Source organism: Diadema antillarum, unplaced genomic scaffold, assembly GCF_040938485.1.
Source record: "Diadema antillarum isolate AM-2024a unplaced genomic scaffold, OU_Dant_1.0 seq00002410_RagTag, whole genome shotgun sequence".
Classification (NCBI taxonomy): domain Eukaryota; kingdom Metazoa; phylum Echinodermata; class Echinoidea; order Diadematoida; family Diadematidae; genus Diadema; species Diadema antillarum.
This window is the reverse complement of record NW_027273021.1, coordinates 22,394-48,521: the sequence shown is the minus strand read 5'-3', so window position 1 is coordinate 48,521 and position 26,128 is coordinate 22,394. Positions and strand designations below refer to the sequence as shown.

The 26,128-nt window shown below is 39.0% G+C and overlaps 1 protein-coding gene across 1 annotated transcript; it reads right to left on the bottom strand.

Annotated features, from left to right (window-relative positions):
• Positions 1–1,306: 1,306 nt before the first annotated feature.
• LOC139714758 (eukaryotic translation initiation factor 5A-1-like) lies at positions 1,307–24,143 on the bottom strand. The gene is made up of 5 exons (XM_071626423.1): positions 24,098–24,143; positions 16,764–16,948; positions 11,854–11,958; positions 6,428–6,559; positions 1,307–5,414 (listed from the first exon to the last, which is right to left on the bottom strand). The coding sequence occupies exons 2-5, from the start codon at positions 16,926–16,928 to the stop codon at positions 5,352–5,354; spliced, it is 465 nt and encodes a 154-aa protein (XP_071482524.1). The 5' UTR covers positions 16,929–16,948; positions 24,098–24,143; the 3' UTR covers positions 1,307–5,351.
• Between the last annotated feature and the right edge of the window lie 1,985 nt (positions 24,144–26,128).

The following is a 26,128-nucleotide window of genomic DNA, read 5'->3' as shown; positions in this document are numbered from 1 at the left end:
GCACTTTATTCAAAAAGTAAAGTTTTGTGAAATTCTCTTTTTATTTTCCTTATATAGTTGTACGCATGTGACATCATACATTGTAGTAGTCTTCTCTTCCAGCAGTGACTGCGCAGATACTTAAGATATTCGTAACTTTTGAACGGATTGTCCGATTTTCCTCAAACTTTCACTGATGTGTTCTACTAATATTGCTGCATTATCTCAATCCTTATGTATATGAAGGTGGACTTGTCCTTTAATTTGACAAAAAGAATAAAATCTTACAAATTGAAAGGTAAAAATTCGACTGAAATCGGATGGAAAATAAGGAAGTTACAGTATGACATTTTGAAGTTTTGCAAATTTCTGCAAAACAATTCTGGTACAGTGGATATGAATATGCATTGAAGTCTCAAACATGATGTTATTCCTGGTTGAATAACTTAAGAGTAATGATCAGTTAAGATATACCAGGATTTGAGCCTTGGGCATAATTGCATTTGAATAAATAACCTGAAATTCTAAATTTTACGTACAAACTATATGGCAAGTTGTGAGGGGGTGACATGCTCACTTTGCCATTTGCATATTCATATTGACTGTTCAATAAACTGTTTCCTGAAAAATTAGCGAAACTGCAAAATGTCATAACTTCTTTATTTTTCACCTGATTTCGATCAAAATTTTACCATTGAACTCGTAATATTTTACTCTTTCTTAGGCCTCAGTCACATATAAACACAGATCCTCAAGGATCTACACAGTGATCTGGGATAGTTTTGACCTTGATGAAGTGTCGACGAGCACTGTACACACGGCATCAACACGGCAGCTACACGGATAAGGCCGGAAGAGCGGGGCGTCTACACGAACAAACATGGCATCTACACAGACAAACACAGCATCTACACGGATCAACACCGCAGCTACACAGCAGCCACACAGACCATCCCCGATTTCTCAGCCAACATGGCAATCCCCGGATGACGCCGGATGTTTTTGACCTCGTGTTGGGCTCCCAGATGTGCCCGGATCTACACGGACATACACGGATGTCCAAGGATGTCCAAGGCGTCAACACGGATCTCTCCCCAGATCTGGGGTGGTCCGGGGTGATCCGGGATGTCTATGTGACTGGGGCATTACCAGACTAACTTATATTTGGACTGGATTTCCCTTTTAACATCAGTGATGGAGCACATAACTTCTCGGCGGCACAGAGCATGGGTACAAGGAGAGATTCTTGTTTCTTCTCCTTCTCTCAACGCCTCCCTGCTACTAGCTATGTCGGCATCAAGAAAAGACACACAATTCTGGACAGTTGTTCAAACATTTTGAGTTATATATCTTTATTACATTGTGTCTTGAGAACTCCTACAGATGTAAATGGTACATGGACAAATCGGTAAATGCTAAATCGAGAATTGTACCTGAATTTGTGGAAAACATTTCTAGCTTTTGCATGCACAAGCTACAATTGCTTTGGTGATGTTACCTCATGTGTATATAAAAGCAAAGCTCTACATGTTCTCTCTTGTTTTTCCCAATACAGGTTGAACTACTGATAATCTACAGTCTGGGTATCATTCTTGCATTAATACTGAATAACCCATAACTTCAGAATAAAAATTTAGCATAAATGTAGCAGTAATGGATTTTTCTTTTTCTGTCTTCCATCAAGTGCTTTGGGTATACAAACTGTCGCTGCATCGATGTGAGATATTTGTCAAGTGCTAGAAATTCAATCACGCTATCATTTTGTCTCCTGTTTGTGGAATTGCGGAGAACGATTCCAATAGTTTCCAAGGGAAGAAATGAAAAAACAAAAACAAAAGCAATAACAATGCAAGGCAAAACGCAGCATACAGAAGGACATCTCTCTTTACTATAGAAGTGAGCCCTCTGTGGTCAGTTTCTTGCCAGACACTTGCTCCACGTGAAATGAACCATTTGTTGCTACATTTATTTCCCTCCTGTAGCACTCGGGGTTTGACGGCAATGTACATACCTCTCTGACATGTTCACACGACAAGAGATAAATGAATTTGCACTCACAGGACCTGCGACATATATCTCTTTTTACTCTTCATTTTTTTTTTTTTTTTGTGCTCACTACAGATCCTAGAAGAAGACTGATTCACTACAAAGCCATTTGATGTTTTCTCATCAACACCAAACAAACACAATTTCGAAATTTTACACACTGTAACAAGAGATCTTACTCCACCCCCCCCCCCTTGTTAATGTTTCCCAAATATCCATTCTTCTCTACAAATAGGAATAGCAGTTTGAATAATTTCATGAAAGAAAAAACAAAACAACAACACATGATGCCGTCATCTGCTTAGAGTGTATCAGAGTGTCACACTACATATGCTCAGTCAACCAATCTTGACCTCCCTCTTTTACTGCCATCCCACAAGGACCTAAAACAAATTTTCGGCATTGACAGCTTTGCGCACGGAAGTCCACCCTGTCACCCTACCCTACACAGGCTGACGGCCGAGTCTCTACTGGTCTGCAATATCTCAGTGCAGAATGACGTAACAAAATCGATCCATTCTGCAGCGTCACTCGCCGACAGAAAGCGGTTCGGGGCTATGGATCGTCGAAAGAGCATCCAGCCCTCGGAGGAGGCACTGGACTGCAGCACACTCGTGGCACGGCAGAAGTTTACAAAACCGTCCACGAGCTGGAACAAGTACATCTTTAAAACATTTTTTTTTTTCCTATTCCAAATGAAAAAATCAATAGATAATTCAAAGAAGAAAAAAAAGACACTGACCACCGACATGTATTAATTCCTTTCTTTATAAGCACTCAGGTTTACCTGCTTTCGAACACACTGGATGGGACTATTACAATGCACCACACATGGCATCTGGGAAGAAATGCTGCTTTCGTGAGGAGAGCGACAATGATGCAATAGAAAATCTGCATTCCACAGTAAAATGTATTCTTACTGTACACAAAATCAAGAACATGTGAGGCTCTAATGCCAAATCGAATGCAGGTTCTTTGAAATCTAGCTAATGGTCAATTGGCATCTGCCTCTTCAATTTTTTTTTTTTTTCAAAATGCAGAAATGACCATGCTCCAGTGACACTGGAGAACAAAATTGTACACAAAGGCGAATGACGAAATGACTCCCATGGTGCTCCTGGGCTGAGAACCGCTCCTGTGAGTCCTCAAGCGAGAATGGGATGAGATGGAGCAGAAGTCCATAAAGTAGTAACATGGGATGCAGTTCAACATGAACCATCACCAAACACAACATAAGAGGACCGACTCCAACGCGTTACTACAGTGTACTCAGGCACAGTCTAAATATGCAATGATAATTTGCTTTTTCTTTACTTACAACAAAACATGGCTCCCGGCTGACAAATAAAAACCCCCACACAATAGCCCCTCTTATCTATCATAAACAGAAAACATTTGGGATAACACTCTACAAGCATGTGTTGACAAGAAAGAGAAAAAAAATGCCATTAAACAGTCCAGGAACAGACTTATTAATAACATAAAAACAAAAACAAAAACAGAGAAAAAGTAAGTTTAGAAATGTTGATATTATTGTGACATTCACACAGACAGTATGCTTTCGCCAAATACACAGTACAGGGGAATCTTGTTATAACGAGATGCTTGGGACCAGTGAAATTCCTCGTTATATTGGCTTTCTCGTTACAACAGGGACAACAAAAGAATATACAATGTAGAAGGAATGGGTAATGCAAAATTACCTTGTTATATCAGGTGTCTCGCAATATTCGACCTCGTTATAACGTGGTTCCGCTGTATTCCTAGTTTTGTTTTTTTTTGCTGGTAAAGTTGGGCAGCACAAATCTATTAAGAGTACACAATCTTGAGCAAAACAATGCTGTACATATATTTATTTATTTTTTTTTTTTTTTTACCACATGATGCAGATCTTTGTAATCCACTCACGGTCACAGGATACAAATAAATCTCGTTTCATACAAGATTCATTAGGCTTTGTTCCATTTGTTGCTACATCTATCATGCACACCGACATATGAAAAAAAAGATCATTGGTTTCCACCCTCCACATCACTAACAAATGTGATGCGTCATCACGAAAGCCAAATGTCAGGAAAATGATTTGTTGTTGTTTGACAGATATGAATTTGCCCGATAAGCTGTAAATCGATACATAATTTGTCCCACTCCATAACAAGGAAAATATAAATTAAAAACAAACAAAGAAAAATTAGAAAACTCTATTAAAGGGGCATATTGCCAAAGTCGGCTTCACGCTCACTTTTCTTTCTTTTATAATCTCCGCATTCATACGGGTATCATGATGACACACCACAAATTAGAAATAAACAAAAATGTGAATAGAACATACATGTACAAAGCCAGAATTTTAAAATATCTGTGACACATAGACTCACTTTGTAAACCTCAACTTCACCAAAAACGGCCAAAGAAATGGCCCGATGGTCCAATGCGAGATAACTCATTTTTTTTTTTCGTTCTTTTATAGAAAGATTGTCATGCTCTATCTTCTAGTATTTGCTGTTTGTTTAATTTTGTTTAAACATAATATGACTGCATGACTGACATCATTCCAGAATTATGATTTTCTCATTTATACGCAGTGTTCAAATTGGCATCACCACACATAATTCCAAAGACCTCTTCTACGACAGGGTCCCGTCAAGGCTAATTCTTTCAAATACAGGCTCCAGGAAACTTAAGATTTACAGCGGCACATACAATCAAAGGCTGGTATAGATCTCTTCAAATGTCACACAAACACAAGAAGTCGATCGGGCGCAGACCGCGAAAGGGGAAAAACTTAGTGCCCAATCTTCTTTCCTGTACCAGCTGTGACCTGCCCATGCATTAAACTATAGTCATGAAAGGAATGAAGAACAAAAGATTTCATCACAAATTAGGTAAATGTAGTCACACAGTGCACATGCAATCAGTATTATTTCAAAATGATTCAGCCCCTCCCATTATTCACAAGATATTGGAGATTTTAAAAAAAATACTTCAATTCAACTCTTATCTGCTTGATTAAATTTATCATCATCACTTTTTTGTTGTTGTTCTTGTTGATCCTTCTTAAATTTCATGCAAACAAATGAACGAACACCTTGGGTTTTTTTTCTTTTTCTTTTTCTAGGAATGGAAAGATGAGGAGCCAAGGAAAGAACACGTGATGGGACTCTGTACCGGAAAAAGAAATTTGGATAAATTCATTCTGAATGCAACTGATGTGCAGGGGACAAAGCAGTGGACCCGCGGTACGAGAGCACTGGAGAGTGGACGCAAACTCTTGACGGGTTGTCGAGTCTGGTTGTACGCCCATGCCACCAACAACACAGTCTCTCCTAAGATGTCATGTTTTTGATACCAACGACACTCTCTTCACCCATGGCGGTAAGCACAGTGCACTGTAGAAGAGAAGAGAGGGAGAAAGAGAGAACAAGAAATAATAGTCAGGCGAAAGAGCAAAATAAACTGAATAAATAATTGGTGAATTTTCCAAACAAACGAGTGATGATAAGTTCTTGTCTGAAAGGTTAAAGGGTGTGTACAGTTCTGGTCGAGGTGAAGATTTAGCTTTTAACGTTTTGTGAGATATTAAAAAAACACTCTATGAGATGTCAAAGAGCATGCGGTTCTAAGGGGTATCAAAAGTTCATTCGATGAAAATCGGTTCTGAAATGGCTGAGATATCCAAAAACAAGGTGAAACAAAGAGATACTAATAAAGTTGGGGCATGTCGCCTTTTATTATTAGCACTTTTTTTGGATATCTCGGCCATCTGAAAACCAATTTTCATCAAATAAATGTTGAATCCTTCTTAAAATTACATGCTCTTTCATATTTCATAAGAGGTTTCTCATTATCTCACTTAGGAATGTTCAAAACATGAATCCCTACCTCAACCAGTACTGTACAGTCCCTTTAAAGCATCAATTACATTGACAAGAGGTACAATGCATACAGTAGCACCACAGTAGCCTTCCAATGAGCCTGCCAACGAAATGTCCCTGGCACAAGAATGAGAAGATATGGTGCAGAACGGTCCCCCCCCCACCCCCCCCCTCCCCCATCCCCCCACCCCAGATCTCGGCCATCAACAGCACGATCGCTATGTAAATCGGTAGACACATTGCCTGCGGGATTATCTATGAAATCATCATCTATGCTAATTCATGCATAATGTATGCATGAAATCAGACCATTTCGTATAAAACACAAAAGAAAGCTCCAAAGAGGCACATTTTTGGTGTACATATTCTTTCCAGAATTCTAAAAATTGTGCCATCAGAAAAAAAAAAATCTAAATAATTCTATTGTGTTTTTTTGAAATGTCCTATTTTCTGTTTCCTATTTCTGTTTCCTATACGCAACAGAGAGCTGGAAAAATGCTGCATTTCTCGCTTCCAGCAGAGCTTACCAAAATCTGGTCATCCTTCTCGTAGCGAGTTGTGATCTCCTTGCCCAGGTCATTGTCTGGCAGTTTGATGTCCTCTCTCACCACACCGGCATCGTCCATTAAACTGAGGTAACCATCATCGATGTTGGTAAGCTGGGGAGAATGGAAGGAAAGAGAGAGGCATCATCCACATCATTCAATCCCAACGTTCAAAACATTCTCAGATTTTGGACAATATAATGAGCATGAAACCTAACAGCCAAACCTGCCTATAGCGGCCACCTGTATATAGCGGCCACTGAAAAATTCCCTAAGAGAAAATCCCTGTTAAAGACCCTTTGTATAGGGGCTACCTGTCTAACGCGGCCAGCCGCCACAAATTTTGTTTCCCGCGGCAGATTTTACTCATCTATAGCGGCCACAGACTCGATGGAACCGTACCCGAGCCGATAATTCAGTGTGTTTTTCTGCTTTGTAGCTATGCCAGTCATTCATGGGCAACCTTCAGTGATTGCCACCGCTGCATTCATCACTCATTCAGTCATAATAATGCACTAGGGTTTAGCTTTCTTCGCGACTGTACACATGCTACTGTGCCACAATTTTATAAACACCAGCATTGTTCAATGCATGAAACACACGTGTGCATACGTACACACATACATGTACGTGTAAGTATGTATACAACGATGAAACACGTAAATGTAGGCAATGCACACAAAGTTGGATAACCTGTCTATAGCGGCCACCTGTCTATAATGGCCACTTTTTTCGTCTCCCTTGGGTGGCCGCTGTAGACAGGTTTGACTGTATATGTGGACTCACGGAATGCACCAATACAATAGTACAATACAGTGCACTCCCGTTACAACGAACACGGTTATAACGAAATTTCGTTATAACGAAGTAAAACTTCTGGTCCCAAAATCATTGCCATTAATGTCTATGGTACAAAATTCGCTTATAACGAACACGATTATAGCGAAATTTTCGTTACAATGAAGTCTTTTCCGAGCCCCACGGACAAAGAAAAACAAAAGAAATGTGCTCCGTTATAACGTAATGCGGATCGCGTTCGAAAATTCGTAGCGGAACAAGCATGGGCGAACGCTTTACATCACGGTGTGTTCGCTCCGTGTGTTATGCTCTCTTTAATGTAATATCCAAACAAAATTTAAAAGGTACAGTGTACCATTCCGTTTCACATATCTGCACAGTGTAAGATGAGTATTCAACAAACAGAATACTAGCATGATATATGCGTGGTTTCCTTGTTTTTGTTACATATTGTATTTGTTCGGTTATAACGAAATTTCGTTATAACGAAAGAAAACTGCCGGTCCCGAGCATTTCGTTATAACGGGAGTGCACTGTACACATCAGCAAAGTTTGAAGAATGTTGAAGAGTTTTCAATTTTCAAAATTTTGGAGCAGCCACGCTGGATGAGAAGACTACTACAGTTCATGATGTCACATATGTACAACGAAAAAGAAAATATACAGAGAGTTCCACAAAATGTCATTTATTCATGAAATGTACACATTCCCTCAACTTGTTACTGACATTTGTTAACCCTATCTGTGTAACGGGCCGATTAAATCGGCCCAAAACCTGCCATGTAAATGCTTGGGCCGATTAAATCGGCCCTATTTTGATTGACAGATTACTTCAATGGCTATGACACTACCACTCTCTAAACTCATTTGTGATTGGCTGACAAGTGTAAGGAAACGATATCCAGTGTGCAAAAAAGCTTCCCCACCTTCAACCAATCAAGAAAGCCTTCTCAAAGTCAAAAGAATTGTGGTGGCCCCGCCCATGTTTATTTGCATTCAGACTGCAATGTATTGTGTACAGTTTTGCTATAGGTTTCTTGTGTGGAGAACTTACACGAATCTGTATATGTGGGACTGTAATAAGATCGCCGTGTGCGATGAAAAGATCGTACACATGGGTCAATTTTCATCCATTTTATCGAAGTCAATATAGTAAAATATGAAGTGAAAACATTCAGGATAGGGATTTCAACATCTTTGAATTCTGTGAAGGGGTATGGTTTTCGTGATATCGGCCTCATAAATGAACTGTAGAATAAATGAACACTGCACATTCAGTGCAGCAGTTGTAGCTGTTTACTCAGCACTAACAGCGGTGCAATGGGTCTCTAGTTAGCCGGGGCTAGGGGGGCAGGGTGCCAGGAGCAATAAGGGTACAGTAGCCTCCTACCCGCAGCTGGACAGTCTCGGTCTCAAAGCTTAGAAGCTGAGGTATGTTTGACTGTCGATCATTATTATCTAATAAACCGTTACTTTATGAAACTTATGTTCAATGTAGGTTTATCACAAAGCAAATGACTACATTGATGGTTCAATTCTGTTCAATGAGGAGAGTGCAAAGGAGTCTAGCATACTCAACAGGAATGGACACTCTGAAGACTGAATATTTTCAGTGACAATTTTTACCCTTAGATTATCTTACCATACATGGCAATATTATAGGACAAGAATAATCTAAACTACAAGTAAAAGTCGTATAATCAATTAATATTTTCATCCTGACTAGATGTTAGCATGCTTTATCTACTTTCATGCCAACATTTCATTCATAAAACCAGAAATTGTGCGAAGTGTGTAAAATGTAGGTTGTACTTGCCACACACTTTTGTTCATAAAATGAAAAGTACTAATGCTACTGACAAAATAATCACATCATCTGAAAGCTGAATAAATTCTCTACAACATTTGTATAGACCTTTTTGGGGGTATAAGAGCATATTGTGTGAGAAAATGAGGTGGTAACATGTACAAGTAAGTCTGCAAAGATAATTATGTGACATAAGAGGGCATCCTACTTAAAATGTGAGGGCGCCCTCACTCAGATTATTATGTAATATGAAAGTATAGACCATAAGCTTTCAAATGATGTATAACATGACACATTAATGTCAATAATAACAATCAGAACTGGCCAACAACAATCCCATGTCTCCGCACTGCAAAATGTCTGAACATTCTGGCTTCGTCTATGTGACAGAGATAGGGTTAAGGGTAATATAACTCCCCGTTTACTCGAAGAGGTAAGTCAAATCTGTCATTATACTTGAAAAGTGAAAATATGTTGAATCTTACTCTGCACACCAAATGAATGAGCAACTATGTGCATGTTATTCCGAAGGAGTAAATTTTGATTAGCTCTTTCCGCGATCAGCCTCACCAATAAATTGAGTTCACTCTTGGTTCACCTACTTTATGTTGTACTTCTGCAAACTATGACATTGCTGCACATGTCAAACTGTAAACATACTGAAAATAGGTTCTAGAAATATGCCTCCGCCATATCGCATGGTTCTCCCAATACGTAGGTACGTCTGGACAATGTGAGATGACAGTTTCACAAAACTGACAAAAAATTGAAATGAGTGTTTACATTCATTGTCCTGGGCTTCATTTGCATGGTTACATTTGTAGCTTACACTGTAATTGCTTACTACAGAGAGCAAGTACACGCTGTAGTTGGGAATTTGATCATTTTCACTTGACCTTTGATCCTTGCTATTTGACCCCATGACCCACAATTCTTCAAATAAGCTCTAACAGGTTTACATCCATTTTCATGCCAATACTTATGAGGTATTTTCAAAATATGGTAAATAATTGTGATATTTTAACATTTTCACTTGACATTTGACCCCATGGCCAACATCTTTCCTTACAGAATTGTTTTGCAGGCAGCAATGTATGTATATACTTGTACCTAGTATGATTAAGTATATACAACGAGTAAAATTTGACCTTTGACCCCAAACTTCCCACGAGAATCATCGTCAGGCAGTATAAGTTTCATAAAAATACCTCGAGACATTTCCGAGATATGTAGAAAAAAGAGAAAATGTCAGCATTTTCACTCAACCTATCAAAAGATAACCCCATGGCCCAGAACTTTCCCTAGAGAATCTTTATCTGGCAATATATATGTAACACAAAGTTTCAAGAAAATAACTTCACACATTGCATTGATATATATGGGGGAAATGGTGAAATCTTAATACATTGACCTTGACCTTTTACTTTGAGCATGAGAACCCAACAGTATGAATGCCAAGTTTCATTAGGATACCTCAAAACAGCTTTTTTTGTTTTTGTTTTTACGCTGTCCACAAACTAGTTTACAGATCAAAAGACGATGGACAGACATCCCGAAAACATAATGCCTCTGGCGACACTTTGTGGCTGAGGCAATTGAAAAATATGTACATATCAATAATCTCAGTCGAACAATTACATCATGTGTGTTTTTTTTTCTCCCACAACCCCCGGCTTATTTCATCCACCATCATTTCTGGTTCTATACATGACTATGACAAGATGAATCTTACCCATCTTCTTACTTTTTTTCTCTCTCATCAGAGAAGGAACTATGGGTAATTCCATGAAGTTGGGGCAGTGTCCATGTAGCATCGTGATATTTGAAAAATACATTTCAGCATAACTCAATATTAATTATGCTATACATTTATTGTTTGTGGGCTTTTAATTTGCATTAAGGCCACACATTTTCCTGGAAATTTTGTGCCATTCAGACTCAATTTTGATGAAGTTATTAAACAATATGTAACGCACACCTGCCAACATTTCAAGATGAAATATCTTACTCGTGGATTGCAAAAATCTTATTTTGGTGTCCTGTAGCATCGTGACGTGTCCATGTAGCATCGTGAAATTTTAAAATTTGGTCCTAAGAGACAAATTATGGCAATTAGCTTGACCAAAATTTGATGCAATATGCATATTTACTACATTAGTCAGATAGCTAAATATCTCAAATTTCCTGTGTACACAGTTTTAATTCTAAAAGAAAAGTACAAAATGTATCACGATGCTACGCGGTGTCCTTTTTTGTGACATTTGGTGGACACCGCGTAGCATAGTGACACATTGTGAAATTTTCTTGTTAAAGTAAAACTGTGGAAAGGAGAGTTAAGATATGTAGCTATCTGACTAATCTAGTAATTATGCATATTATATCAAATTTTGGTCAAGCTAATTGCATTAATTTGTCTTTTACGACCAGATTTTAACTATCCCGATGCTACATGGACACGTCACGATGCTACAGGACACCGTTACGTTTTTTGAAAATAACTTCATCAAAATTGAGTCTGAACGGCACAAAATTTCCAGGAAAATGTATGGTCTCAATACAAATGTAAAGCCTATAAAGAATATATGTATAGCATAATTAGTATTGAGTTATGCTAAAATGTCACACTTTGTGCCCCAACTTCACGGAATTACCCATATACCAAGACACGAAAACTAATGGCTGGAAGATGTTGACGCAGCAATAATTTTCATAGTACCCCTACCACCACCAGTCAACATACCTGAAAGAGATTTCAATTTAGCAGTGTTGACTGAAGATTTTGGGGCATCTGGTAGGGACTTACCTGTAGATCTTTCCTCGAAACGTTAGGCACGTTCATATTGTGGGTGGATGGACAAATGTCCTCATACTTTTTGCCGGTGAATATATCAATCCCTACAAGATGAACCTGCATATTGGGGGGGGGGGGGGGGGGGGGGGGGAGAGAGACCAAAACAAAAATAATGAATAAACTAACAAGTTGATTTCTTGTTATTTATCTGACACAATTTGCAATTTGACGTACAACAAGACAATGTCAACATGACTACACGTACTGTAGAAGGTCATGGCTTTATGACCCATCAAACGTGCTCAAATTTTGTCTACATTTATAATTGTAAGCTGCTAGCTGTACAATGCCTCCTCCTTTCTGGAACAGAAGAGTAAGCTCTTCACACAATCGTTACAGGGATTTTCGAATATATATCTGAGCCGGGGCAGCCTTCCCACTCCAAAGTACACATCCCGATGTCACTGTGTCTGAACATGTTAAAGGGACGAGCTGATTTGGCTAGAACACACGTTTCCCATAGACACCTGCCCGAGTGTACTCGGGACTTGCCTTCAATGGGTTAAAAGCCTATGGCCACCACGGGGCTGCCAACATACATCCATCAAAATCAGAAAGGTTCCAAAGAGTGATCGGGGAAATTCTTTAAAGGACAAGTTCACCTTCATAAACATAAGGATTGAGAGAATGCAACAATATTAGTAGAACACATCAGTGAAAGTTTGAGGAAAATTGGACAATCGATGCAAAAGTTATGAATTTTTAAAATTTTTGTGTTGGAACCGCTGGATGAGGAGACTACTACAGCTTGTGAGTCATATGCGTACAACAGTATAAAGAAAATGTAAAAGAAAATTCAACATATTTTCACTTTTTCGCATAATAAAAGAGCACTTGACCTGCCTGTTTCTAAAGGCAGGGGGAATAATATTACCCACAACATTTGTCGGTAACGAGTCAGGGGAATGTGTACTTTTTTCAAAAGATGGAATTTTGTGAAATTCTCTTTATATTTTCCTTATATTGTTGTACGCATGTGACATCTAAGTTATTCATACACTGCAGTAGTCTTCTCATCCAGCGGTTACTGCACAAAAACTTCAAAAATTCATAACTTTTGAACGGATTATCTGATTTTCCTCAAACTTTCAATGATGTGTTCTACTAATATTGCTACATTCTCTCAATCCTTATGTTTATGAAGGTGAACTTGTCCTTTAACGCTGGATGCATCTACACAGGCAAAGTGATTCCCAAATCAAGATTTTTTTTTTTTTTTTAAATTCTCTTTACGCTGACATCAAGAGAAAAGTTTTCAGGAAGCCTCATGCAGAATCAAAGTGACTTGGCATCATAAGGAGACTTCTTGAGTTTATGACAGGGAATTTCACAAAATTTCATTTTCTGAAAGAATTATACATTCCCTTGGCTTGTCACTTTATGTATATGAAGGGTAATATTATTTATTTCCCTTGACTTAAGAAAGAGGTAAGTCAAGTACTCTTTTATTATGTGAGAAAAGTGAAACAAGGCAAGTGCCAAAATGTGTCTCGCCCATAAAGCATAAAAGAAATTGTTTTTCTAAATCCCGAAAGTTCATTGACCCCACCTATGACCTTTGACCTTGTGGTGATCTTCGACTCCCCAAGGGACATTTACCAGCCAAGTTTGGTCACAAACGGATATATGGATCAAAAGTTATGAGCCATAATTGAAATGCGCCGTAAAAACTTAAGGGACTGTACAGTACTAGTTGAGGTGGGGATTCATGTTTTGAACATTCCTAAGTGAAATAATGAAAAAGCTTTTATGAAATATGAAAGAGCATGTCATTTTAAGAAGGATTCAACGTTTATTTGATGAAAATTGGTTTTCAAATGGCTGAGATATCCAAAAAAGTGATAATAATAAAAGGTGACAGGCCACGCCTTTTATTAGGATCTCTTTGTTCCACATTGTTTTGGGATATCAAAACCAATTTTCATCAAATAAACTTTTGATACCCCTTAGAATTGCATGCTCTTTGACATCTCAAAGAGTGGTTTCTGAATATCTCGCAAAGCGTTAACAGCTAAATCCTCACCTCCACCATAAATGTACACACCCTTAACATTGGGCCCCCTAAGTTTGTTGACCCCTGTCTGTGACCTTTGACCTTGTGATGAACTTCACCTCCCCAACGGACATCTACCATCCAAGTTTGGTCACAAACGGACAAAGGAATCAAAAGTTATAAGCCATGATCGAAACGCGCTGTAAAAACTTAACATTGGGCCCTAAGTGTTTGTTGACCCCTGTCTGTGGCCTTTGACCTTGTGCTGACCTTCAACTCCCCAAGGGACATCTACCACCCAAGTTTGGTCACAAAGGGACATTTACATCAAAAGTTATGAGCCATAATTGAAGCACTAAAGCTGTTTTTTGTTTTGTTTTGTTGTTTTTTTTAAGCCTGCAAATGTTAGCATAGGATAGTAACTGATCAGTGGGAATCAGTGGGAAAGCTGGGGGATGATTGTTCCAATTCTTAATGTTTCCAGGTTAGCATGCCTGTACAGTGACGGGGCATTAAACGGCACATTACTTGAATATGAGACCATTCTGAAGCAAATAATTTTCACACAACAATAGACATATGATGTACTCTTAAATGAATCCCACAAGAATTGGAACAATCATCCCCCTCCCCCCAGCATTCTCACTGATTCCCACTGATCAGTTACTAGCTATCCCCTTTAAAGTCCCGTAACTCTTTACTTCATATCTGAGCTCAATGAAACTTGTACATATGTACTCTTCTGTATGTGGTATTCTCTATCCATTCAAGCTAGTATGTCTTCACACGGAGTGAAGGTGCGCTTCAACTCTTAAGTAAAGAGGCAGCTATCAAAGGAAACACTCCCCACCTTGCTTTCAAAACACAAAACACATATTAGCCTAGCAAATTTCCACCGCACTCACAATATTTCCAAGTCTTTATATGGCATGTGAGGGTTAATGTGGGTGTTTTTTTCAGTCTGTGAGGAGCGTACTGAAACTGTACCAAGAATTTCAGCAGCCTTGTCATTTTGTCTGACAGGAGAGTTACAGCAACAAAATGAGGTTGCCATTGGTCAGTGTATTAAAGGCACCCACAGACAAACAAGAAAGAACAAACACAAGGCAAGTGCCATAATGTGTCTCGCCCATTTGCGTGAGAGAAATTGTTCGTGAATGGGACATAACAGCTAAAAACTAGAACTGTCGCTATGGCGACTGGTATGCCTCCGCCATAATGCATAATTCTCCTAATAGGTCTAGATAGTACATGTGGACAATGTGTGATTACATTTTCACAAAACTGGCAAAATATTAAAATGACAAGTTTGTCAGAAATGTGTTGAATGTTCACCTTCCTTGAACTTGGTTTAATTGGATGAATAGGAGAGCATGTATTTGGGGATTTAAGGACTTTAACTTGACTTTGACCCATTCATACATTTATGCATTGAGTAATTTTCATGGTACTGGTATGGAGAAAAAGTGCAATTTCTGTACTGAATAGTAAATTGTTACCATGTTCATCTGGCCTTAGACCCTAAAATTCATAAGATAATCACTTTCAGGTAAAACATGCATAGATATGCAGTAAGTTTCACGATAAATTGAGCCACTTCCGAGATATGGAGGAAAAAGTTAGTTCGCACTTTCACTTGATCTTTGACCTTTTGACCTTTGAGGCAATAAAAAAAAAAAAAGAAAAAAAAACTCTCCAGAGAATTTCTATTAGGTTACACATGCATACACCAAGTGTAAAAAAAATACTAATCCTGCTGGCATTGCATGAACATTAGGGAAATAGTAATATCTTGAAGTGTTGCACTTGACCTTTGACCCCTGACCTTTGACCCCATGAACCCTACATTCTCTAGATAATCACTGCCAGTCAGTACATGTATATATACTATGTTCCATGAAGATACCTTGAACAATTTTCCAATTTACAGAGAAAAAAAGAGAAGTTTTAATACTTTTACTCGACCTTTTGACCTTTGACCTCATGACTCAAACTTTCACCAGAGAATCTAAATTGGGTAATACATGTATACACTAAGTTTCAAGAAAATATCTTCCGGCATTGCATAGATATGGTGGAAATAATGAAATTTTATGTATTTGACCTTGACCTTTTGACCTTTGACCTTGAGCACGTGCACCCAAAAGTTGATAGGCACAACTTCACCCCCTAATACACATACATGCCAAGTTTCATTAGGATACCTCAACAGCTCTTGATAGTTACCTTGTCCACAAAATTCATTACGGACGGACGGAAGGACGGACGGACGGACGGACAACCCGAAAACATAATGCCTCCGGCACCACTTCGTGGCGGAGGCATAAAAAGAGATACAAAAGGGTACAAATTTATGGCAAAAAAGAAACGTGCCATAAAAACTTAACATTTGGCCCTTAAAGTTTGTTGACCCCTGCCTGTGACCTTTGACCTTGAAGTGACCTTCCACTCCCCAAGGGACATCTACCATCCAAGTTTGGTCACAAACGGACCTATGGATCAAAAGTTATGACCCATAATAGAAACGCGCCATAAGAACTTAACATAGGGGCCCTGAAGTTCATTGACCCCTGCCTGTGAGCTTTGACCTTGAGGTGACCTTCATTTATGGTAAAATGTGAAACTTTGTATGATCCCTCTTCCCTTGAAGTTTGATTGCAATTGAAGCCCAGAGTAAAGAGTTATTGAAGTTTTTGTAGCGTTACGGACAGACGGACGGAAGGACGATGGACTGACGGACAGACGCCACAAGCGATCCCTTAGTCTCCCCTCACCTCCGGTGGGCTCGACAAAAACACACACAGCATGTGAAAACAGACAAAAAATAAAACTCCTACATTTTCACAGAGTGGTAAATCAGTGGGCATACCTTAGCATGGCCGTGCTTGCCAGTCTTGGAAGTTGACATTTCTACGATCTTGCACGGACGACCCTTGATGACAACGTGGCCATTCTTGCGGAGTGCAGAACATTGCTGTGGGTAAGTTGACGAGGCACCCGACTCACCAACACTGAAATCTTGGTCATCAGCCATGGTGCTTTTGTTTCTTTCTTCTACATAAAATGAAGCAGAAAAAAAAAATAAATAAAATGAGGGAGTGCTCTGGTGCAGTACACAAGACCACAGAATATAAATTGTAGCATTCCTGGTTTGAGGTGTGTGCTATCTACACCGTTCAGTACAGCTTCACACTACATGTTTGTTTCCCAGTTCTTGCACGAAGAGTATGGCTGCAGGCCCCTTGATTGTCTGTAAACTTGATCTTGAACTAGGTATTTAAATTCCTCCGTAATGGTCCTTAATGCTTTAAAGGACAAGTCCACCTTCATATACATAAGGATTGAGAGAATGCAGCGATATTAGTAGAACACATAAGTGAAAGTTTGAGGAAAATTGGACAATCCGTTCAAAAGTTACGAATATTTTAAGTATCTGCGCAGTCACTGCTGGAAGAGAAGACTACTACAGTGTGTATGATGTCACATGCGTACAACTATATAAGGAATAAGAATACAAAGAGAATTTCACAAAACTTTACTTTTTGAATAAATTGCACATTTCTTCAACTTGCTACTGAAGTATTTAAGGGTAATATTATTCCCCCTTCCCTCTGAAAGAGAGAAGTCGAGTGTTCTTTTGTTACGCAAGAAAAATGGAAACATGTTGAATTTTCTTTATTCTTCCTTTATATCGTTGTACTCATGTGACATCACAAGCTATAGTAGTCTTGTCATCCAGCCGTGACTGAGCAGAAACTTCAAAAATTCATAACTTTTGAACGGATTGTCCGATTTTGCTCAAACTCTAACTGATGTGTTCTAATAATACTGCTGCATTCATTCAGCCCACATGTCTATGAAGGCGAACTTGCCCTTTAATGGATCCACTTCAATGAAAAATAGCTGGTCTATGAAGCACGGAACTTGTGAATATGTCCACCTACACGAGAGCATTAGGGTATATTAAATGCAAATAATTTCAGCACCTAGAAATGTCTCTAAAACAAATATTACTCACTGAACAAAAAGAAGTGCTTTTAATAGTCAACATACAATGTATACACAGAGGATGTCTCGTCTTATCGAGTGTCATTCAAAATTATTTTTGTTTTATAGAAAATATCTTTGAACAATTCCCAGGCACCTCATTCTCTTTGTTTTCTTTCTTTTTTTTTTCCCAGCCAGAAGTGCATAACTTTCAATAGGAAACTGAGAGCTGATAAGTTACTGTCACCTTTAGCATGCTTATAATTTCAATACAATGTAAAACTGTGAGTGGCTCAATTTCAGATAAAACTGTCAAACTTCACTGAATGAGCTGTGTGAAGGTGCTCCAATAATGTAAGGAAAAACACTCCAGCATGCAAAAGTTTTGAGAATGTCATCACTACCAAGAGATCTAAAAGCATGCATGTACATCACTGTGCTAATACACATTTTACAGTGAGGTTTATTCTCATTCTCATGCATGTTACCCAGGGTGGTCCACAACTTGAAATTTTAGCATGTTGCAAGCTCACAATCTGAGAATACTGCAGAAATTGAATATGCGCGGAGCGCACACGATGAGTACATAGTACGCAATATTTTGCTGCTTATCTCTCTTTGTGCCGCTTACATTCAAGTTTATTTCATATTTCATATTTCCATTTCTCAGTGATGGGATCACAAAATGATTGACAATAAAACAAAAGTACAAAACATATACAACCATATCTTATGTTTGAAGAAAAAAAGACAAACTAACATTACACACAAATATAAATGGTCATTTTCATCTGAGGATATCACAAATAAATGTCAGAAATATGATGGGGCCTACATAAAAGCAATGACGCTTGTAAAAACTGTAGGTTCCCGAATTTATAGGCGTGAAATTATACGGAGAACGGACATGTTTATCTCGACCAACTTAAATTGTACCAGTGCAAAATCAGTATTAAAAACAAACTATCGAACCACATGAATACTTTAGTATCGCTTAAACGAGACTGTACATATTTCGCCGTGTTTACACACACACACACACACACAAAGTGCTATAACGGTATCGTCAAATAACTTGGAGCTGCAGACAAAGACAAAAGACTGGGGGTATTAACAAAAGAATGTTGCTAAGAGCCGGGTAGTGTGTATCCACTAAGTAATAGCCGTTTTAGTTTGCGTTTGAAGGTGAATAAGGATAAGGAAGAAGTGATATCTTGAGGGAGGTCATTCCAGTATCTGGGTCCAGTAAACATAATTGTTTTCTTTGCAAAAATAGTGCGAGTACGGGGAAGGTGATAGGCGTCACTCTGACGAGTGGGGTAGCAATGAATAGAGCGATTTCTTTTGAACATGTGAATAAAAACGGATGGTAATTCATTAGTTGTTAGTTTATACATGAAAATTCCAAGATTATAATAAAATAGGTCTGGAATTTTCAGAATTCTGTTTTGATGAAAAAAACAGTTGGTATGAGCAAAATATCCGGCGTGGTTTATAATTCTTATTGCTCGCTTTTGAATGCGAAGAAGGGAATCTAATAGTAAATTGATTGCGTTTCCCCACGCCAAAATTCCATAATTAAAGTGTGGAGATATTAAAGAAGAATATAATACTCTGCAAAATATAAACAGGGAACAAATGTTTAAGCTTGTTTAATGTTCTCTCTCATGTTTTGCACACAAATATCTAAAGTAGGCCTACCTAGTAGTTTGATGTTTCTTATGTTGTGCACATGTTTTGCACATTTTTGAATACTTTTACTTTGAGCTTGTTGCAAATTCTTGAGGATGTTGCATAGCATGTTGCTGGCTTTTTAGGATGTTGCACAAGAATTTTAGCATGTTGCAGCGACATGCTAAAACCCCTCGTGGACCACCCTGCACACATCACATGCGCACAAATTTCAAATCCATGAATGGATAAGATGTCTGTGTGCGCATGCGCTGGCCGTCAATTCAGTGCAGCTCTCCCAAGGTCTTCTCGCCACACTCACTTATTGCGAGCTGCCTTTGCAAAAGGCTAAACGCTTGTTCGATCTATACCCGCTCAACGATAGCGGGCGGCAGCCACTTCCGTTTCACCAGCAGCCATGCAAAATCGCGAGAATTGACCATCTTAAATAGTGTGTAGGATCTTTGCTATTAATTAATATCATCCTGGTACAGGAAGAACACACGATAATGCTAAACTGTGTGACAGCATCGAGCATGAAGCTGAGAATAGAGCACTTCTTCCACAGGAAGTCAGACTGATTGGCGTCCTGAAATGTGCTGGACTCTACCTCTCACTCATCCCTGTGTGACTGAAACAGGCCGACTGATTCAGACAAACAGGATTGCTTTAATTTGCCATGCTTCTTCCAATTAACCCGTTGAGTACGCGAGCCTGACGGCCTATGTATTAAGTCTACAGGCATTTCAAAATTCAGTATGGAATGGGTTAACATGCAGATATCATCTGCCTGGCACCCACTATTCCGAGTGTGTTAAACCATCAACATTTTGAAGTTATGACAATCCTTAACTTACAGATTACCCGGTATAAATGAGAATTCAATTCTGCTAACGTTTACATAAGACAGGCAGATTTTGCAGTTTGCAGGGACATTCAAAATCAAAATACACACAAGTTTTTTCTTACATTTTGTTACCTCTGACATCAAAACTGTGATCAATATATCAATATACACGTAGTGTGTACCACATTTAAAAACAATGCATCCTGATACTACAGTACAAATGTATGTAGAGTCCTGTGTAAGGCAGTATACTATGTGTACAGTTTGGTTCACTCGGGAATGAAAAGCTGGAGGGAATGCAGAGACTCCAACTCTCCCGTTTTCGGCGGGAGATCTCCCGCCGAAAACCCATTTTTGCAAAATCTCCCGTTCTCCCGTTTGAGATTTAATTTCTCCCGCCCTGGCTCTTTGCCTCCCGTTGGAAAGGATTTCTTACATATTTCTATTGTATGTTGAAAAGATAAGCCTTAGATAGCACCAGAGAGCATCTAGAACCCGGGGAATTTTGCGCTTCGCACACATCAACTTTGAGTCTCCCGTTTGCTAGGGGTTTCAGGCGGGAGAATCTCCAGATCAGAAGGTACTTTGGGTTGGAGTCTCTGGGAATGTACACTGTATGGCTACATGTATTGCAATATCACCTCTTCCTCCCTCACTATTAATCCATTGAGGACAGTTTAATTTTATTACAAGTTAACAGGCATTTCCATAGATGCTTTCACAAGTATACTCTTGACTCGTCCTTAATGGGGTAAGAGCTATTCTTCATCTCCCCCCCCCCCCCACCTTTATCGTGTGTACCGCCTATCATCTCGCTCTGCAAACCCTTCCACTAGCTGGCACATACTGCAATATTTAGTGGAAATTTTCGCAGTGTTGAAATTTTCGCGCATTTTGCTCACTAGAAACTAGCATGAAAAAAAAAAACAGACAAAATCGCCAAAAATATCACGATGACTCCATGCAAATCAGTGCTCTATTCACCTGTTGTCCTATTATTTTCGAGAGAATATTGACAATTACATGAAAGCTTATGATCTTGATACGTCGCAGCAGCATCGCTGACATACAAACTACAGGCAGCCTCTGGTACCTACTTCATTTGCCCTCCCAATGTCCTGTAATTTGCAACTGCATACAATGTACAATGTTGTACAAATACTCTAGTCCCAAACACACATTTACATGTAGTACTGTATGCAATCATGTCTTGGTTCTTTGCATGGTGCAGCTGTCCATTGCACTTTGCCGCCTTACTATGCATCATGTTTTAAAATCCAAACTCATCCCAGGATACTTATTCGGCATTTAGTCAAAGACAAAGGCAATATTGAATGTTAAAACAAAAAAAACAAAGTCACAAATTCCACATATGCACCACCTGCACAAGCCACGAGATGTGACACCTGAAATTGAAATGTTTTTCAGCAGCAGCTCAACATTAGGATGTGACGCATGACGCCTTGTCATACACTTGCGGCCTGCGGTCGGCATGGCATCGTTCTTGTTCACCCAATTGAAAAGTCCCTTTTTTTAATGTAGTATAAGCACACCTGACAGCAAGGCTTTTCAGCCGTCTTATACACGAAGAAAATAGAATTCTTACCATGCCCATGGCCATGCCGGGCATTTACACATTAATGTAGCTACAAAAACAGCTGAAGTGCAGGTATGAAATAGCTGTTGGGTTTTCATAGTTCGAGTTCAATATATCTACTCAATAATATTTAGAAAACTAGGTTTCAGGACAAAAACAATAACGATTACACTTACTACCCCTACAGACAGATTGCTCAATTATGAGTCAATGTCATACTTTACTGAATAGTGAATCTGTCTCATTTTCTCAGCTGAGCCGAGACAAGTCTAAGTTAGGCACCGCCAATGGCCCTAGCTGCCACTGCCGCGATGTGCACCGAAATTCAATGTGCGCTGTACGTCACTGTATCCCCATACGCATACGTGTTGTATGCGGGATGATCGTTGTGCTATCACTGCCAATTTTTAGTGCATGTGTCAATGGAAATTTGTGGAAGGATATTAGTTTTCACTTTGTGTGAACAGACATTTTTCGGTACGTATCGAAAATACAGGATTTTCACTTACCAGTGAAGGTGACAGTTGCCTTCGGAAAGCCGGAATTTCAGCGCAAATTGGGAGGATTCATGACGTGTCGTACCAAATTAGCAGCGAAAGTTCGTTAAGTTATGTCTTTGTCTATTTACCTATATTAAATGCAAACTTCATTATTTTGTTTGACATTTTTGGAAAGCTTAGGTGATGAACGATTTCTTCAATGCACAACCTACATTGTAAGCTGCACCAGCCAGTGCAACGGGTGTGTGGCAGCTGGAAGTAGGGCACTGATCTCGAGTCAAAGTTTGCGTGTTGTTGTATTTTCTCCACGCGCGCGGGAACAAACCCGTGCGTGCGTCTATAGGAGTTGTATACGTTGAAGTTTGCATACAAACGTACAAATGCCATGCAACAAACTTGCCTCCTTTTCATCGTCATTGATTTAAATTTGTTGAATTCCACCAAAAAAAAAACCTAACTTAGTCTAACGTTTAATAGTTATTCAGAAATTCCTTCCACCTCCGTGGGTAGCCGTTGACACATGCACGCATATCGGTAACGAGCAATTTGACTTTGACATACAGTGTACGCATCGCATGACGCCGAACACCGCACCGCTAGGCCACCCTGCAAATAAACGAGTACAGCATAGTCTGCCAGCCTACTTCAGGCGATGCTTTGTGCGAAACGGGACTCCTTGATGCCATGGACGCCACCCGTCACTAGCAGGCGCTGAGCGGTGACGTAGCAGACGACGTAGACTTCAGAGCACACATTTAAAAATACGGACACGCACAAGGTTCGATCACAACTATCGCGCGATATCGGCAGTAATTTGTGGTAAAAAATTCAACACATAATTTCTTGCATACTGTAATCTAATTTCGGGGTCAGTTTTTACTGATCAAAATCATATTTTTGAAGTTCCAAGGCACAAGGTACGATTTTGTGGTTTTTTACTTTGCAATGAGAGTTCTTTTGAAGAACGTAGAACATTTTTTGATTTCTATTGAATGAGCCTATCTAAGTCCACTCTAGTCTAACCTCTCACCGACTCACTTATTCTGACGTTACATGTAGATGGCAAAACCAGGCCAAAATACACCATTTCCAGGCACTCCATTCTACAACTTCACATTTGTAATTTACTGATTGTAAATAATTCAAATCATCAACAAATATTCTGTTCTCAATCCTGTCTTGGCTTACTAACACTGCACTAATCCACAGAGATTTTGCCGCACCCATGTGGCTTAGTGTACTGTAGTGCATGCACAAACCTTGCCCTCGTGTCGGTATACAACAATGAATGACCATGCCCCATGCTATTGCAGACACACCGCCACTGCACTGCCATCCCATACATTTACAACGTACACATGTACGCTGCGGTACGCGGCAGAGAGTGGCGGCGCGCCGATTACAACATGGCGCGTAAGACGTACCTATTTCTGCAACATCACGTTTGTATTTTCAAGTTAGACATGCATAAAATGAATAATTTCGCTTTACAATACTGGTCTACGAATGATTTTACACATGTTCTTCACCATCAACCCAGTGAATAACGTAAACAATGGATTTAATTACCTTACAAGGGCCCCAACAATCACGATACTTACACGTGCAAGATCTGCGGAACGGAGGCGAAGGAAAGACAACTTGCTGTAATTTATGCGCATGCGCATCAGAAATTGATATAGCGCCACCTTCGTTGAATTGTTACACATGCATAGAACAGTCATGGAGTTCTGTGCACTGCCGCCCTGCTGATGACAGTCCATCAGGGTTTTTTTTTTCCCCCGATATCTAATGTAGGTTGAATGACAAATTGTTTCGTTTTATTATTTGTACGTCATTTTCTTCATGTAGTAGTCTTTGATACACCAAATTATAAAAATAAAATACATAGCAGTTCGTGCAAAAATCAACAATCATGAATGATGTTATTTTTGTGTACACGCTTTAAATAGCAAGACAATTTTTCACTAACCAATCATCGTAATGATTATTAATAATTAATTGTATTATACGGACTTATATTATTCTTGCAATATTAAATATGGCCTACATGAAGATGAAAGGAAGAGATCAGCAATGCATTATTACCATTAAAAAAATGCATGGTTGCACTCAAATTAAAATGGGCTGTACGCGTCTTCTTCAGGGTTTCAGACAATACACAATGATTGTATTCGACAGTCTCCTTGGAAACTGTGTGTATAGGAATGCACTCTCCTACATATACCACACACACTCATGGTAAGAGCACAGCTTCTCTTAAAATAGATTTAATAATTAATCACCGCGTTATTTTGAATAAGATGTTAGACGGGTGGAAAATTTGATAACCATTGGAAACTATCTTATTGGAAGTAGGTTTTCATTCATTTTAGGGCCAGCAGAGCATTTTCAAAATGGGAGGGGGGGGGGAGGCTCACTTCCGGGTTTTCATGAGCTAACAAGCAAAAAAAAAAAAAAAAAAATGAAGGTTAAAAAAAAAAATCTACCTTACCGCGCTCACACGTGAAGATCTCTACCTATTTCTTTTTAGTGCCACTTACGCACTTCCGGGGTAAAAAAAAAAAGGTGGGGGCCCAAAGTAATGACACCCTATGTATTCCTTCGTATACTAGTAGTGCAAAAAAAAAAAAAAATCAACATTAAGATCTTAATTAAAACAAAGATGGCAAACATAATTATGACGATCTTTACTAAATAAAGAAGTACGCTGAATTAGAGATAAAGAAAGCCCTGTGATGACATGACGAAATTAGGATTTTGTTTTGAAGTTTAAATAACATATCTATCAAAAGAAAAAAAAAATACATGAGGCGCGGGCAGACTGGCAAAAGATAGTGAAGGTTAACTTCGCGATCTTTAAAGGACAAGTTCACCTTCATATACATGTGGCTTGAGTAAATGCAGCAATATTAGTAGAACACATCAATGAGAGTTTGAGGGAAATCGGACAATCCGTTCAAAAGTTATGAATTTTTGAAGTTTCTGCTCAGTCACGGCTGGATGAGAAGACTACTATAGCTTGTGATGTCATATGAGTACAACTATGTAAAGAAAGTATAAAGAAAATTCAAGATATTCTCACTTTTCTCACATAATAAAAGAACACTCGACTTCTCTCTTTCAGAAGTCAGGGGAAATAATATTACCCCTAACATAAGTCAGTAACATGTCGAAAAAATGTGCACTTTATTCAAAAAATTAAGTTTCGTGAAATTCTCTTTTTATTTTCCTTATATTGTTGTACGCATGTGACATCATGCAGTGTAGTAGTCTTCTCCTCCAGCAGTGATTGCACAGATACTTTAAAAATTCATAACTTTTGAACGGATTGTCGGATTTTCCCCAAACTTTCACTGATGTGTTCTACTAATATTGTTGCCCTCACTCAATCCACATGTATATGAAGGTGAACTTGTCCTTTAAGATCTCAAAGTTTTGCCTGTGTGACCGCAAACTTCCCGCGAAATTTCTCCGCAAATCTTATCCCGAAATTTCCCATTCCAACTAACGGGGATATTTCCCTCACCAGCCTTGCCGCCAAACTTCTCGATCTTCATTATTCTGTTTGCGAGCGGACCACGATGTCTCCGAAGCGCGAGGCCATTGTCTTGTACAAATGTGTATTGTTA

Coding starts and splice junctions, on each gene's coding strand:
- LOC139714758 (XM_071626423.1), bottom strand. CDS start 16,928: ATGGCTGATGACCAAGATTTCAGTGTTGGTGAGTCGGGTGCCTCGTCA. Junction 11,959..16,763: donor GCAAGCACGGCCATGCTAAG/GTATGCCCACTG, acceptor CCCAATATGCAG/GTTCATCTTGTAGGGATTGA. Junction 6,560..11,853: donor TTTCGAGGAAAGATCTACAG/GTAAGTCCCTAC, acceptor CATTCTCCCCAG/CTTACCAACATCGATGATGG.